This window comes from Schistocerca piceifrons, chromosome 3 (genome assembly GCF_021461385.2).
Source record: "Schistocerca piceifrons isolate TAMUIC-IGC-003096 chromosome 3, iqSchPice1.1, whole genome shotgun sequence".
In the NCBI taxonomy this organism is placed as follows: domain Eukaryota; kingdom Metazoa; phylum Arthropoda; class Insecta; order Orthoptera; family Acrididae; genus Schistocerca; species Schistocerca piceifrons.
Window position 1 is genome coordinate 571,602,823 of NC_060140.1, and position 18,139 is coordinate 571,620,961.

The window sequence follows — 18,139 nt, forward strand, 5'->3', positions numbered from 1 at the left end:
TTTGGATAGGACAGAGGTTTCGGATTGGGAGAGAGGTTTGGAGGAAAGGTTAACTACTGAATTGGGGTGTTGTGGTTCCAGATTGCGTTGATTGGAATTTTGAGGTTTTGGAGGGAGTGGAGCTGGAAGTGGGAGATTGAGTAGATGGGAGAGACTGGGTTTGTGTGCAATGAGAGGAGGTTGAGGTTTGCTGGAAAGGTTGTGAAGGGTGAGTGAGTTGCCTTTCCGGAGGTGGGAAACCAGGAGATTGGATAGTTTTTTAAGGTGGAGGGTGGCATGCTGCTCTAATTTGCGGTTGGCCTGTAGGAGGATGCTCTGAACAACAGGTGTGGATGTGGGAGAGGAAAGATTGAGGATTTTTATAAAGGATAGGAGTTGATGGGCGTGTTGATTGGCTGAGTGGATGTGTAGGTGAAGGATTAGGTGGGTGAGGGCAATGGATTGTTTGGTTTGGAACTGGTATAGGGACTGATGGAAAGAAGGGTTGCAGCCAGAGATGGGAACTTTAAGTGTGAGGCCTTTGGGGGTGATGCCAAATGTCAGACAAGCCTGAGAAAATAAAATATGGGAGTGTAATCTGGCTAAGGCGAAGGCATGTTTGTGGAGGGAATGTAAATAAAACTTAATGGGGTCGTTGTGAAGGTGTTGTGAGGGTGACATGGTACTAGAAGGTGGAAAGTGGAACACGAGGCTGAAATGAAAATGAGAATAAATATGAAAAAATATATGGGGAGAGATAAAGGTAAAATTAGAAAGCAAATGGAGATCTGGTGTGAAAAAAGGCGAAAAAGGGTTGGTTAGGGCTGGGCTATGTTGATCCTGTGGTGAACTTGTGTAGGTAGATAATGATGTGCATAAAGGTTAGGTGGTTGTGTTGCCGCCAAAACACGTTAAAGGGTGGAGAAATTCGGGAAAATTTCGAAAAAACTACGTGAGGATGTATTAAAAGGAGTGGTTTGGTGGTGGCAGATTATGGAAATGAAGCTAACAATTGTTTGATGAAGAAATAATGACGTTAAAACCTGTGGGAAGCGGCTAAAAATGATCGGTGATGTGAGAAAAACGGAAATGGAAATAAAGCAAAAGTTATTAAAACTGCCGAAAGGGTTGTTTAATAGCTAAAAGGAACTGTTTGTGGACTGGAAACGGTGGATTTTATAGCAGCAAAGCGGAAAAAAAAATTTTTTGGTTATGGTTTCGAAGTGATTTACGTATTATTACGTATTATTGAGTGTATATCGACGGGATAAAATTGTATACTGGATTACGGTAAAAAAGGAGAAGGTGAATAGAAAGTGAAACTGCTGGCAAAAACAGAAGGAGGAAATAAGACGACAGAAAAGACTTCGAAATGTAACAGTGACAATAACAATAACGATAACAATAACAAACGTGATTGTTGGCTTCAAATTAATGATATGAATATAATAGAGGGAAACATTCCACGTGGGAAAAATATATCTAAAAAGAAAGATGATGAAACTTACCAAACAAAAGCGCTGGCAGGTCGATAGACACACAAACAAACACAAACATACACACAAAATTCTAGCTTTCGCAACCAATGGTTGCCTCGTCAGGAAAGAGGGAAGGAGAAGGAAAGACAAAAGGATACGGGTTTTAAGGGAGAGGGTGAGGAGTCATTCCAATCCCGGGAGCGGAAAGACTTACCTTAGGGGGAAAAAAGGTTTCCCCCTAAGGTAAGTCTTTCCGCTCCCGGGATTGGAATGACTCCTCACCCTCTCCCTTAAAACCCATATCCTTTTGTCTTTCCTTCTCCTTCCCTCTTTCCTGACGAGGCAACCATTGGTTGCAAAAGCTAGAATTTTGTGTGTATGTTTGTGTTTGTTTGTGTGTCTATCGACCTGCCAGCGCTTTTGTTTGGTAAGTTTCATCATCTTTCTTTTTAGATATATTTTTCCCACGTGGAATGTTTCCCTCTAATATATATATATATATATATATATATATATATATATATATATATATATATATAAGAGAGAGAGAGAGAGAGAGAGAGAGGGAAACATTCCACGTGGGAAAAATATATCTAAAAACAAGGATGATGTGACTTACTAAACGAAAGCGATGGTACGTCGACAGACACACAAACAAACACAAACATACACACAAAATTCAGGTAAGTCTTTCCGCTCCCGGGATTGGAATGACTCCTCACCCTCTCCCTTAAAACCCATATCCTTTTGTCTTTCCTTCTCCTTCCCTCTTTCCTGACGAGGCAACCATTGGTTGCGAAAGCTAGAATTTTGTGTGTATGTTTGTGTTTGTTTGTGTGTCTATCGACCTGCCAGCGCTTTTGTTTGGTAAGTTTCATCATCTTTCTTTTTAGATATATTTTTCCCACGTGGAATGTTTCCCTCTATTATATATATATATATATATATATATATGAGAGAGAGAGAGAGAGAGAAACATTCCACGTGGGAAAAATATATCTAAAAACAAGGATGATGTGACTTACTAAACGAAAGCGATGGTACGTCGACAGACACACAAACAAACACAAACATACACACAAAATTCAAGCTTTCGCAACAAACTGTTGCCTCATCAGGAAAGAGGGAAGGAGAGGGAAAGACGAAAGGATGTGGGTTTTAAGGGAGAAGGTAAGGAGTGATTCCAATCCCGGGAGCGGAAAGACTTACCTTAGGGGGAAAAAAGGACGGGTATACACTCGCACACACACACACATATCCATCCACACATATACAGACACAAGCAGACATGTTTAAATATGTCTGTGTGTGCGAGTGTATACCCGTCCTTTTTTCCCCCCTAAGGTAAGTCTTTCCGCTCCCGGGATTGGAATGACTCCTTACCCTCTCCCTTAAAACCCACATCCTTTCATCTTTCCCTCTCCTTCCCTCCTTCCTGATGAGGCAACAGTTTGTTGCGAAAGCTTGAATTTTGTGTGTATGTTTGTGTGTCTATCGACGTACCAGCGCTTTCGTTTGGCAAGTCACATCATCTTTGTTTTATATATATATAAAACAATGATGATGTAACTTACCAAACAAAAGCGTTGGTATGTTGATAGAGACACTAACAAACACAAACACACACACACAAAATTCAAGCTTTCGCAACCCACGGTTGCTTCATCAGGAAAGAGGGAAGGAGAGGGAAAGACAAAAGGATGTGGGTTTTAAGGGAGAGGGTAAGGAGTCATTCCAATCTCGGGAGTGGAAAGACTTACCTTAGGGGGCAAAAAGAGACAGCTATACACTCGCACACACACACACACACATATCCATCCGCACATATACAGACTGCTTGAATGGAGAGGGGGGAAAAAAAGTAATGGGTGCATAATGAGGGAATTGTCCAAAGTGGATGGAAATCAGTAGGTATGATGTACACAAACAGATGAACAAATGATTACACTTTTAGAAAAATTGGATGATTTATTGAAGAGAAAAAGCTTCACTTCTGGCCCTAGTGCAAGCAGTTATTCAGCTTGGCACTGATTGATGGAGTCTTCAGATGCCCTCCTGAGGGATATTTTGCCAAATTCTGTCCAATTGGTGCATTAAATCATCAAAATCCTTAGATGATTGGAGGGCCCTGTCCATAGGACCCCAAAAATTCTCAGTTGGGGAGAGATACAGCAACCGTATTGGCCAAGTCATGGTTTGGCAAGAAAGAAGACAAGCAGTAGAAACTCTCACCATAAGTGGGGTGGGCATCATCTTGCTGAAATGTAAGCCTAGGATGGCTTGCCATTAAGAGCAAGCAGATTACAACCAAAGGGTTCCTGCTATGAAAAGAAATGGCACCCCTGACCACCAATCCTGGATGTAGACCATTTAGTGGGCCCACCACTGCCCCAGGCATCTCAAGACAAGTATTCAGCCTGTAATTTCACTGACTGGTGTAGAATTGTCTTCAGTGATGAGACCTACTTCAAACTGAGCACTGGCAACCAACGAAGGTGTATCTGGAGATGCCCCAGATGGCAGGTGATACCAACCAGACTATTGCCATCCATATGGCCCGACAACCAGGAGTGCCATTTCTTTTCATAGCAGGACCCCTTTGTTTGTCACCCATGGCAACCTTACATCACAGCAGTACGATGACAATATTCTATGCCCCGTTTTGTTGCCCTTCATGGCGAGCCATTCTGGGCTTAAATGTTGAAATAAAACAATCCCTTGTTTTACATTCCTTTTTCAGTAACCTAATGAAATACTGTCCAAAGAGGCAATTCGTTGAAAGTTTTGTTATTCCAATTGTATCTGATAAGTGATTTCATGTAATACATTAAATTTCATAAAATTAATTATTTCATTCGTTTACTTGTATGATGAGTTTGTCTAATATATGTTCACAATATTTTGCATTCACTAATGAAGCCATAATTAAGAACAATTAGGTTAGCATTGTTGTTTTTCAGTATTTTATATAATATGATGTATATTTTATGTAAAAATTTTTTATATTGTATACACCAGTTTTGGCTTAAAATACGCAAGGTTTTGTGGATAGTTACTCATAATAATGCTAAAATTTAAATTGTTAATTTTATAAATTTGGACTGTAGTTTTGTTGTCTTCATTGTTAAAAATGTATAAATAGGAGGAGCACAAGGTTAAGAGAAGTTCAGTCGGGGACAGTTTTGAGACGCAATCACTCTGTCGCACGTCTGTGCAATAATCTAATTGTTGTAATACAGTATTGTGATTGTGTAGCCTGTTATGTGGAGTGGGTTCCCACTAAGAAGAACTGTGCAGCTTGTCATAAATAAACCACTATAAATCAACTTGGTACCTGGATTACTTCGTGGAATTCATGTAACTTGATCCAATTAGCAGATGAAATGGACCAGCATAATGACTACTTCAGCAGCAGCAGCAGCAGGAAGCAGATTATTCTGAGTTACACTGAACTAAGGAACATATAAACAATGCACTGAACGATATATGTGTCACTGCATAACTAATTACTAAAGTGTACTGTTTGGAAACTGTTCTAGCAGTAAACATACACATTTGTTTCAAAGTTATCTTTGAGTGGTGGAGGCCAAAGTGATCAATAAGATACCACCATGATCACACATTCTTGATGTCTGTGGAAGACAATTGTAACAACAAACTTTTGAGGTTTTTTGTTTAAATCAAATAATCTCTTTTAATGTCGGATTTTTTGCCGCAGTTCCAATACCAATTTCACAGTTTCATTACAATGTGGTGGAGGAGCTGGGAATGTCGTAAGTCTATCTGGAGTGCTAATACCTGTGAATTTTCAGGTGCCATGAATAAATGAATGACGAATCTTGTTTGTAAGTGTGGACACAAGAAAACTGACGCTCAATTGTAAGGACCTGTAACATCGCCGATGGACGAAAGATGAGTACTCTGTTTTTGGGACTAAATTCAGTGTTAAGTTCAGTTGTTCAATAGTTACAAAGTGCTACGATAAATCTTTAATAGTTGCAGTACAAGAATTGCTGTGAACTTTGAAATAGAGAGACTAGCCAGAAACCACTTCACAACACATGGCTTACACCTAAACAAATGTGGCAAGGAGATTATCTGCAATAGACTGGCCTTCCTGACAACTATTGGTGACAAAAAGGAACCAAAAGTCAGAAACCATAAACAGACGCTAATAAGCTATTGGATAAAGACAAACAAGATGGGAAATTAAAGGAGTAATAGTGGCCAAACTGTGCAAACTACACTAGGCAAAAGGGTCACGAAGTCACAGAGACGAAACACAAACCCCCTGACCCCTCAAAAAGGTCAGGAACCTGAAAGGATCAATAATGTGATGGTGAACATTATCAAGACATCCCTCCAAAACGTCAATGTGATGCCTCAACAGTGTGAAGTGCATGTGGATACTTTTCAGGCCCACCTGGAAGATGAGATGGCTGCCAAGGATGACCAACAGAACCAGCACAACTGCTCAGAAGTCAACATACCTGGAATACAGCACAATTTAAACTAAAGGTCAGTGATACAGTAAATATGACTTCGAGCCCCCTGAGTAAACCCCACTCAGACCTGAAAATCTATTATCACAATGTCCAATCCTTGAGCAACAAAACTGATGACTTAAGCAGTTTGCTGACCAGTGAACTCAGTGATATCTCAGTAGTATGCCTAGCAAAGCATTGGCTCTGCACTGATGTGGTTAAGCTAATCTCACTACCCAACTTCAAATTGTGTGAACACTACTCCAGATCAAATGATGGACATGGTGGGGTTGCCATCTTCATCAAACAACACATTGAATATAGCCCACTACCTACCCCAAAGGAAATAGGAACAGATAAGATCTTTGAATGTGCAGCCATAAAGCTTACAGATCTAAATGTAATTGTAGCTACAATCTACCGTCCCCCCTCCAGTAGTATTAATGATTTTCTGTTACAAATGGACTTGTTTCTATCCAAAATAAGTCAGTGGAAACAGGAGGTGATTATATGTGGTGACTTTAATATAGACTTTCTCACCCACAACAGAAACAGGGAAACATTGATTAACATTGCAAAAACTTATAATCTGCATGGCCTTGTAAACGAGCCCACTAGAATAACACCCACATCCAAGACAGCTCTAGATCAAATTGTTTGCAAATAGAAATAAACTTAACCCAACTCTAGAAGTATACAATGCAGGATTCAGCGACCATCAAGCTGCCATTCTAAAGGTCGATGTTAGCAAAGATACCTCAAACCCAGCCCCACCTAAAACTGTATGAAGGTTTTTCACCCAAGAGAACTTGAACAAGCTAAATGCCCTCCTTAGTAAAGAAAAGTGGACAGAGATGTACACAGCCAATGGTGTCAACATGAAATTCAACATATTTCTTGACAAAATGATCCACCACTTTGAAGAGGCCTTTCCGCAAAAACCAGTAAAAATATATAATAATAATAATAATAATAATAGAAACAAGAGTTGGATTACACCAGCTATAAAAATCTCTTGCAAACATAAAAGAATATTCCACATGTTGTGTAAACAAAGTAGTGACTCCCCCCAACTAACAGAACACTATAAAAACTACACATGTATCTTAAGGAGAGTGATAAGACAAGCAAAAAGGATGCAGAATGATGAGTACATTGACAACTCCAGCAATAAAGTAAAAGCAATGTGGAATATCTTAAAAAAGGAAAGAGGGGAAATGAAAGCTTCACACACGAACATAGAAATCAAACTCCACAATGAATTTATATCTAATCCCGAAGTTGTGGTGAACTCATTCAACAATTTCTTTACAAGCATAGCTGAAAAACTGGTCCAAAATAATCCTAACACAAATTACCAACCAGCAAACCAAAAATATCACACATGTGCAGAGTCAATTTTCATTACCAAAGTCACTGAAAATGATGTTTCAAAAGCCCTCAGAGAGTTAAAAAGTTCATATTCAGCTGGAATTCATGGTAACCCAGCAGCTGTAATCAAAAATTGTGAACACACAATTGCTGAACCATTAACTCACCTCTGTGACTGTTCTTTCCAGGCAGGTATCTTCCCTGAAGCTCTGAAACTTTCTAAAGTAATTCCTGTCATCAAAAAAGGTGATAATAAAGATATGAATAACTACAGGTCTATCTCAATCTCATCCTGCTTTTCTAAAGTTTTTGAAAAAATAATGTCCAAAAAAATGATGGACTTCATTGAAAAAAAAAAAAAAGATTTACTAAGTTTAGCTCAACATGGGTTCAGAAGCAACAAATCTACTGAAACTGCAGTATATGATTGCATAAATACGCTTTTAGAACTGTTAGACAGCTGGATTGCTACATTCCTAACCAATCGGATGCAGAGAGTCAGCATGAAATATACTAATAGACAAAGCAACTCAATAACCGAAATACTATCAAGTAATAACACTGGAAAGCAAGGTGTTCCACAGGGCTCAGTATTGGGATCCCTACTTTTCCTCCTGTATATTAATGACTTGAGCCTGAATGTTGATGCACACAAAACAATAATATTTGCTGATGACACAACTGTACTCCTCAAAGGGGAGAATACAGAGGCTGTGCAAAAAGCTGTGAACTTGGCTACGGATCAACTCAGCAACTGGGCAAAAATCAAAAGATTAACTATCAACACCAAAAAGACAGCTTCCATGAACTTCCACACAACACAAAATGCAAATTCCTCTCAGCCATCTGTCACTATAAATAACCAGTCAATAGATACCGACACTGTTTTCAAATTCCTAGGTCTATGGGTTCAAGATAACCTGAAATGGAATACACATACAAGAAAGGTAAATGCCAGGATATGTACTGGCTGTTATGCATTGAGTGTACTGAAAACATTAACCAGTGCATACTACGCTTATATACAAGCCCACCTAAAATATGGTGTAATATTCTGGGGAAATGCTCCAACTGCTCTGAGCACATTCAGAATCCAGAAGAGAGCAATGAGGATTATTACTGGGAGCAAGCCCAGAGACTCCTGCAAACCCACCTTCAGAAAGTTGGAAATCCTTACACTGCCTTGCCTCTACATTCTTGAGACTCTAAAATTCTTCAGAAAACGCATAGTGCCAACTGACCCCAGAGTCGTAAAAAATAATGAAATACATGAACACAACACCAGGAAAAACGCAAACCTGCATGTTATATGTACAAACACTCAGCTGTGTAAAAAGGGAGTTTTCCACATGGGCCTCCAACTGTTCAACAATCTTCCCACTAGTATTAAGTCCATCGAAGACAACATAAAATTTAGCAAAGCCGTGAAGTCATATTTGTTGTGTCACAGTTTTTACTCTGTAAATGAATACTTAGAACAGTAATCTTGCTGTTTGTGTTAAATTGAAAACATTGAGCAATATAATACATTAGGATACTATAGGCTTACATTAATATATGTTAACAATGTTAAACGATATTTTCCGACATCTGCAACACACTGTGTACCATCAGATCACATGGAATAAATAAATAAAATAAATAAAAAAGAACAATCAGGCCAACCTATATATTTGATTGAACAGCTATCCCAACTGTTGGATGCTAAATTGTTAGACCATTGCAAGAAAGTAGAAAAGAATGTTAATCTGAATATAGAGAATGTTAATCAGAACATGAATAGTAACTTTCAGAAAATCTATGCAACTTTAAACTCTTTCAAACAGAATTTAGATGCAACCAATATGAAACTAGCCGACACTAACATTCGTATCGACCACACTGAAACAAAAGTTGATTGTTTATGTCAAGTCACTGACTCAGAAGTAAAAGTAACAAATGATAGGATTGATGTCGTTGAGGTATTGGTCAGAGTCACAGAAACAAATGTTATCCATGAGCTGATCAAGAGCAGAAAAGCTGAAATTGAAGCTATGCAGGAATATATTACTTCTGAAAGTGAATATGTGGACAAGAAACTGAAATTGAACTCCATATTAGTTGCAGAAGAGGTTAAATCTATAAACAAAAAAGGTGTGCCAGAAACCCAAAACTTTTAAACAGTCAACTTAAGAGTAAATAATTTAGAAAATAACCTGCTTGATAATTGTTACAATAACAACACTCTGTTTGCCAACACACGTAACAATGTATTGTTAAAAACTGTCTCTGGAGATGTCAAGTTGCATCCTGTAAATTTCTTATATCAATGCAAAGACAGTTTCACACCTGATATTCCAGAACCATTAAAAGTGAAAGTAGCTAAGCGGTTTCTGGATGGTGAAGCTTTATCCTGGGCAAATCAGAATGTAAGCCCTGAAATGACTTTTGAGCAGTTTGAAACATTGTTTTTGATTAAATTCAAGTCGGAAACAGACAAGCTAGGATAAAGGCTGAATTTTTGAACAGCAGCAAATATAGAGAAGGGAAATTAAGCATGCGTGAATTTGTGAAATACAGCTGAGAAAACTGATGCACCTAGAGAAACCTTTAGACGAGTTAATTCAGACTGACGCACTGAAATGACATCCAGCAAACCGGGTTCAGCGAGGCCTAGTTTATGGGCCAGATGACTCAATTGCACAATTTTTGAAGTATGTGGATGAGCTAGACTACACATGGAAAAGTTATGACAGGTCAAACAATCAAAATAGGGGGGAGTTCCACCACTAGAGTGGTGGATTCTCTCAAAATCAGAATTATCATGGCAGTAACAGACAAAATAATTATGGTAACAGGAACAGTAGTCAAAATAGCAACAATTACAGACAAAATGCCAACTCAAATCAGAACAGACAGTATAAACAGGAAAACAATTAACCACCTCATTGGAGGCCTGTCAGTTTGAGGTGAGGAGAAAAACTCGTAACCAGGCTAGGAGTACGAGAAACAGACACAGGTCACACCACCAACATCACACAAATAACAGTAGGAACTACCAAGCTAATAATGTAAATAAGCACTATGAATTTTGGAACTATATGTTAAAAGAAATGAGTAGTGATGACACAAAATAGTTATAAGCTTAGTGATGAGGACCTGACAAATTTATTTAACACCAAGTTTGTATCCAAGGATGGTTATAATGATGATTATAGTATTGCTAGTTTGTTTGTTAATGATGATGATGATGATCCAGTTTTGTCTGGGGTAGTCTGATGTGTGTGTGTGTGTGTGTGTGTGTGTGTGTGTGTGTGTGTGTGTGTGTGTAAAGGAGGAGATTAGTGTTTAACGTCCCATCGACAACGAGGTCATTAGAGACGGAGCACAAGCTCGGGTTAGGGAAGGATGGGGAAGGAAAATCGGCCGTGCCCTTTCAAAGGAACCATCCCGGCATTTGCCTGAAGTGATATAGGGAAATCACGGAAAACCTAAATCAGGATGGCCGGACGCGGGATTGAACCGTCATCCTTCCGAATGTGAGTCCAGTGTGTGTGTGTAAAACTTCTGCACAATTTCAGTTACGTAATATGTTAATTGTAAATAAGGATTACAGTAGTTGTATTACATGTTTATTACCTTATAAATAAATAAACTTTTTTATTTTAAATTCAGTGCATTACTGTTTGTAAAATGATTCTTTCATATAGTGTTTATTTAAAAAATGACGACCATTCCACTTGGGACCTGTGGACTGTACATTAGATTATTTGTTTCAGTTGTAAATATCTGTAATGTATTATTGTTTTTGTGACATGTTCTACATCCTGGAGGACCTCCTCACTACGGATCAATTGGAATGAAAGTAAATCTAATCTAATCTAAGCCAAAATGATAACCTTGTACCCAAAAATATTGATGCTTTAGTAGCTGATTCAGATGATGATGAGGTAGCAGTAGAGAGATTTGACATTGTAGCTGAGGTCCATGTGACTCATATGATGATGATGACGATGACGATGACGATGATGATGATAATGTTAATGATGACAACGTTAATGATATTTTGTTTAAAGAGGAGCTTGATGAGATGATTTTTGTAGAAGTATTGGCAGATGAAGTTAATAACAGTCAGTTAGTAGGTATTAATGATTTGATGGGTGATAATAAGGTACATAAAAGTCAGTGGTCTTCTATTGATGTCAAGGAGATTTTGGCTAAGAGTAATGATAAGAATGAACAAACTGAGAAGACAGGTTACAACGTTTCAGAGGTTTTAAATAAGCAAGAAATTAGTGAAGTGAAATGTAGCAGTGATGATTATTATTTGGAATTTGAGAATAATAAAGTCGTGGAACACACACAAATAAACAATGAAGCAATTGATAATTCAGGCAGTCAGTAAAGTATAATTAGTGAGTCCTCTTACACAGAAACCAGTAGTTTGTCAGATCCAGAAGAAATTCAGTCTAGTGATATGTCTTTGTGTAATTTACAAACAGCTTCAACTAATAAGCAACAGTCATACATTAATTTAGATTTTAAAGACGTAGAAAATGATTTATTAACGGAGGAAGTGAAAGTTGATAAACAAGAGGTATCCGGTAGTCCATATTTTGAAATAACAATTGATAATTGGAAAGGCATGTATGTAATAGACACAGGTAGTCCTATTTGTTGTATATCTGGTAAATTAAGAGAAAGGTTGAAAAACAGTGCTTCATACATAGAATTTCCTGTAACAGGTGTTAAGATTAAGGGGGCTACAGGTAAGTGCAACAAGCCAATTTTCAAACATGTTTTGATTTCATTTTTAATTGGGGATTTATTGTTTGAACAAGGATGTTTTGTGGTGGTATACCTAAATGAACATATTCTTTTGGGTATGAATTGGATAATTAAAGCAAATGCAATTTTTTATTGGGAAAACTTAAAAATATGTTTCACAGAACCAAAATCTGGTAGTTCTGGTGAGGTAAAGTTACATTTAAAGTGTACAGAAAATTGCAGAAATCAGATAAGAAAAACTGAATTTTCTGATGACGTGCATTGAAGGTTTAGAGGAGGAACAGCAGGACAATTTTGATAGTAATAGTTTTTCACAGTTAGTCAATGAGAAAGCAGAAGGCTTATCTAATTCTGAGAGAGAAGATTTAGATCAGTTTCTGTGGGAATACTGTGACATTTTTGTAGTAAGCCAGGAAGAGTTAAAAATTATGTCTGCAAATTAAAAATGAGACAGCATGATCCATTTTTTATCAAATCATATGGGGTCCCAATTTGCAAAAGAAAATTAGTGGAGAGAGAATTACAGAAGATGCTAAAATGGAGGATAGTGGAAAGGAGCACCATCCAGTACAATAATCCACTGGTTGTTGTTTCTAAGAAGTGTTAGGCTTGTTTTGGATTCTCGCCATTTGAACAAATTCCTTGAACAGGAAACTGACCATCTTGAATCCATGGAGAAATTATTGAATAAATTCAGTGACACAAAATATTTTTCCAGTCTAGATTTGACATCAGGATTTCACCAAATTGTTTTAGAGCCAAATTCAAGACAGTATACTGCATTTTTATAGAATGGAAAAAGCTATCAGTATTGTATGGTGCCATTTGGACTTAACATTTCAGTTGCTGAATTTATATATGCTTTAGATTATGTCTTAGTTAGGGAATTATTGTCCAAATTGGTAATTTATGTGGATGATATTTTAGTAACTTGTAACACATGGGAAGAACTTATTGCAACTTTAAGGCAAATTGGAAAAAAAGTTTAGGCACGGGGGTATGACTTTGAAATTAGAGAAATATAAATTTGGATTGACAGAATTAAAATTTTTAGGCCACACTATTAATTAAAAGGGGATTTTGCCTGACAAAGATAAACTCATGGCCATACAGGAATTTCTGATACTCAAAAATAAAAAGTAACTTCGATCATTTTACAGTTTGCAAACTTTTACCGAAAATATATATGAACACAGGCACTTAATGCACCATGTCTCAGAGAACTTCTTAAGAAAAATTCAATTTGGGAATGGACAACTAAATGTCAAGAGGCATTCAATGAAATTAAGAAGCAACTTTGCAACAGTAAAATCCTTCATAGCCCTGATTGGGCATTACCATTCTGTCTTATGACTGATGGAAGTGATTATGGTCTTGAAGTACACCTTTTTTAGCAGAAAGAAACCAATGGGGCTATAGAACACTTTTCAATCAGTTTTGCTAGTGGAAGATTACAGAAACACAAGAGAAATTATACTGTCACAAAAAAAGATTGTTTAGCTATTGTCTGGAGATTTACAAAGTTGAGCTATCTAGATGATCGTAAACAATAGCTTTTGATGACCACAAAGCTTTCAGCTACATACAGGAATGCAAACTTTTTCATGACAGAATTTTTTCCTACAACAATTTGACTACACAATACATTACATAAAAGGAGACTAAAATGTGATAGTGGATGCTCGTCTAGATTATCAGTGGGGGGTGAACAAGAAAATGAAAACTTACAGAACGACAAAAATTTTTGGATCATGTACATTCAGGGGATAAAAGGGGAAAAGGAAATTGCTAATATCTGTACCCAATTAAGATGTAACCAAAATCAAGATGAGGAATGGAAATTAGTAGAGAGTTATATGGGTAAAAAGGGGTATGAAAAAGTGAAATTATATCATCAGATTTTTAAAGGGATTTTATTTCGAAGTAGTGCTCCCGACTCAGATGACTGGAAAGTTTGTTGGCCCAAACAACACATAGATACATTAATTAAATACATACACCAAAGTTATGTACACTGTGGCATAATGAAATGTGTACAAAAACTCAAGGAAAATGTATATTTCAATAATATATCTAGAAGAGTCAGGAATTGTCTGTTAACTTGTGACTGATGCCAGAGAGTTAAAGTCTCCAATCAAAAGCATCAGGGTTTTATGCAAAGTATATTCCTAAAAGGTAAGTCAATTGACAATGATTTATTTGGAAAGCTACCTCTCTCCAAAGATGATTATTTTTATATTTTAGTTGCAGTAGATCTGTTTTCAAAATTTATAAATTTGTATCAATTGAGGAAAGCAACCAGTAGGAAAATTATTCAGTATTTTACTAAAGATTATTTTCTGAAAGTGGGTCAGCCATAAGCAATCTTATCAGATAATGGCAGTCAGTTCACTTCAGCCATATGGAAAGAATTTATTAGCTATGAAAAGATAAAACATATTTTAATATCCATGTATTCACCATCGTGTAATCCACCAGAGAGGACATACTGTGCAAAAGATCACACAACCTGGTCTTTGTACCTTAATCAATTTGAAGATGTACTGAATAGTTCACAGCACACTACCACAGGTTTCACACCATTTATTGAAGTACAGTTTGACAAAAATCCAGAAAACATTTTAAATAAATTAGTCAATTATCCTGCTGATACTGAAATCACTAAAAATGAAAGAAACAAAATTGTTAGAGACAATATGGAATCATGCCACAAGAAAAGGAAACAAAAACATGATAAGAAACTTAAAGTCATTCAATATGTGGTAGGGGATCTGGTATTAACCAAAAGTTATTAAAAATCTAAAGCCATCAATAAGGAGATGAAGAAATTTTTTGATATTTACTTTGGACCATTTGAAATTGTAGAGATACCTCATGCTAATCCTTACCGTTTGATATATCGTAGGTCAAAGAAAATTGTTTGGATTAAGAAATATTACTCAGCTGAAACCATATTTTCAATAACTGCAAACCCTCAGGGGGTACACTCTCTGTGTGTACCATGTGTCTGGTGAGCACAAGGACCCCAGATAATGTAGTATCTGCTCCAACACTGCAATACATTGGTACTACATTCACACACATATTTATACACATTTCTATCCTATGGATTTATGATGACTTTGATTATCTATTTGATTCATGATAATGATGTTTGTTGATGTAAGGTACAATAATGTGCTTAATACACTTTACTTTGATGATATTTTCTGAGGTTTAATATGATCAGTCCTCAAGGGGGGTACACACATACTTTGTGTACCATGCGAGTGGCATACGAAAGGTACCCCAGCTAATATGACATTTGCTTAACAGAAACACATCAGTGTCACATTCCACACACACACACACACACAGCTTAATTACACATCTATCAAAACACGAAGACAATTACTACTTTTTTTTTTTTTTAACATTGGATACATAAGATTATGATACTTGATGATGAGAGGTTGTAGCCACATGTATGAAAGAGAAAGGAAATAAGTTATGAAATATTTGAATTCACTGACATAATTTTGTTTCACTAAAATGAAATTTCCTGCATTTGCTTCAAAGGTTTTCTATGAGATGGAATAGAACCACAAATATGGTTTTGCTATGAGAATAATAATGAAAATTTATCTAAATTTGGACTTAATCTGCGTATGTAGTGTCAGTTTTTATCAAAAGCTGTCCGGTTTGTCATTGGATTATTTAATTTGCACTAACACTGTCAGATTTTATCTTAATGTTGCCTAAGAGGACTGATCTTGATTATTCTGTGTTAGATTAAAGCAGGGTGTGGCACATAACCTACAGTGAAAGTCATTGCATTGATAAACTGTGGATTGAAGAAATTAACTGACTGTACAAGGTGAAATACTAATGAAACTTACTTGAATTTGTAAACAGATATTTTGTCACCATTTCGTCAAAGACAAATTATCCCAATGAGTATGACTAATACATGATAAAGCAACTATTCTTATGAATATTATAAAATAATTACTTAAAATGTTAATCCAATTATGTAATTTCTAATATTTTTTATGACATGTGATCTTTTCATATGCATATGTCTTTTCTTATGTATATGTCTTTATCTATCAATAGTTCGGGACCTGATGCAGATTGAAACTTTCAGATCAATTGTAAAGCGATGCCTGAAAAACTCTTGTTTGAAAGCAAACATTTTTATTTCTAAAGAAGAGTTTTGGCCCACACAGATACCCAAACCTCTTTGGGGGGTTATTGAAATAAAACAACCCCTTGTTTTACATTCCTTTTTCAATACTGTCTGAAGAGGCAATTCATTGAAAGTTTTGTAATTCCAATTGTATCTAACAAGCAATTTCACGTAATACATTAAATTTCATAAAATTAATTATTTCAGTTGTTTACTTGTATGACATGTTTGTCCAATTTATGTTCACAATATTTTGCATTCACTAATGAAGCCATAATTAAGAAAAATTAGGTTAGCATTGTTGTTTTTCAGTATCTTATATAATATGATATATATATTATGTAAAAATCTTTTGTATTGTATGCACCAGTTTCGACAAAAAATACACAACGTTTTGTGGATAGTTACTCATAATAATGTTAAACTTTTAACTGTTAATTTTATAAATATACTGTAGTTCTGTTGTCTTCATTATTAAAAATGTATAAATAGGAGGAGCACAAGGCTCAGAGAAGTTCGGTTGGAGACAGTTTTGAGACGCAACCACTCTGTCACATTATGTGGAGTGGGTTCCCACTAAGAAGAACTGGTGCAACTTATCATAAATAAACCACTATGAATCGACTTTGTACCTGGATTATTTCATGAAATTCATGTAACTTGATCCAATTAGCAGCTGAAATGGACCACGGCAACGACTGCTTCAGCAGCAGCAGTGGCAAAAGCAGATTACTCCGAGTTACACCAAACTAAAACATATAAATAATTAACTGAACTACATATGTGTCATTGCAGAACGAGTTACTAAAGTGTTATGTTTGGAAACTGTTCTAGCAGTAAACATATGCATTTGTCTCAAAGTTATCTTTGAGTGGTGGAGGCCAAAGTGATCAATAAAATACCCCCATGATCACACGTTCTTGATGTCTATGGAAGACAACTGTAACAACAAACTTTTTAAGGTTTTTTTTTTGTTTAAATCAAATAATCTCTTTCAATGTCAGAATTTTTGCCACAATTCCAATACCAATACCACAGTTTCGTTACAATGTCAACAAGATAATGCTCGCCTGCACATGGCGAGATTTTATACTGCTTGTCTTCATGCTTACCAAACTGCTCCTTGGCTAGCAAGATTGCTGGGTCTCTCCACAGTTGAGAATATTTGGAGCATTCTGGGCAGAGCCCTCCAACCAGCTGGAGATACTGATGATCTAAATTGCAAATTGGACAGAATTTAGCATGGTATCCTTCAGAGGGCATCTGACAACTCCTTTAATCAGTGCCGAGCTCAATAAGTGCTTGCATAAGGCCCTAAGTGGACCAATGTGACTTGCTCAATTTGCAAAGCTCTTTCTCTTGAATAAATCACCCAAGTTTTTCTGACTTTTAATCAATTATTTGTCATTACATGTACATCACATATACCAATTTTGATCCCATTTAAATAATTCCTTCATGGTGCATCATCGCTGGCCTTAGAGTGTACTAGTACAATCATTCTGTCTACATATAATTTTATTTAATATATTAAAACTTCCTGTATTTGAATATTAGTTAATAGTTAAGTAACAGTACCTGTGATGTAGCTCCAGCAACAAGAAGTGACAAATCCATCATCCATTCTGCATTTGGACAAAATACTAAACCAAATGCAAGAATTATAAAACTTGGTACAAAATAAAATATCATGATGAGGCCCTGAATCCAAGCAAATGGTGCTGGGGTAGTCTGCATGGTAATGGGCTCCACATTACTCTTATACCATACTGGTAACTGTTGCTGACTTCCAAGACATGCCTGCAGTTAAATAAGACACAGTTCATTTCTATTTGTCAGTATTCATTTTTTGCATTATCTCAATTTGTAAAAAATTAACTTAAAAATTAATG

At 36.4% G+C, this 18,139-nt stretch overlaps 1 protein-coding gene across 2 annotated transcripts in view; it reads right to left on the bottom strand.

Annotated features, from left to right (window-relative positions):
• LOC124790050 (transmembrane 6 superfamily member 1-like) overlaps window positions 1–18,139 on the bottom strand; it is a 203,056-nt gene that overhangs the window by 23,658 nt on the left and 161,259 nt on the right. The window contains exon 5 of one of the 2 annotated variants that reach the window (XM_047257610.1): window positions 17,826–18,047. The exons of the other annotated variant lie outside the window; for it this stretch is intronic. Coding sequence (XP_047113566.1) covers window positions 17,826–18,047 — 222 coding nt within the window. The remainder of the gene's footprint in view (window positions 1–17,825; window positions 18,048–18,139) is intronic. 2 annotated transcript variants of the gene reach the window in all.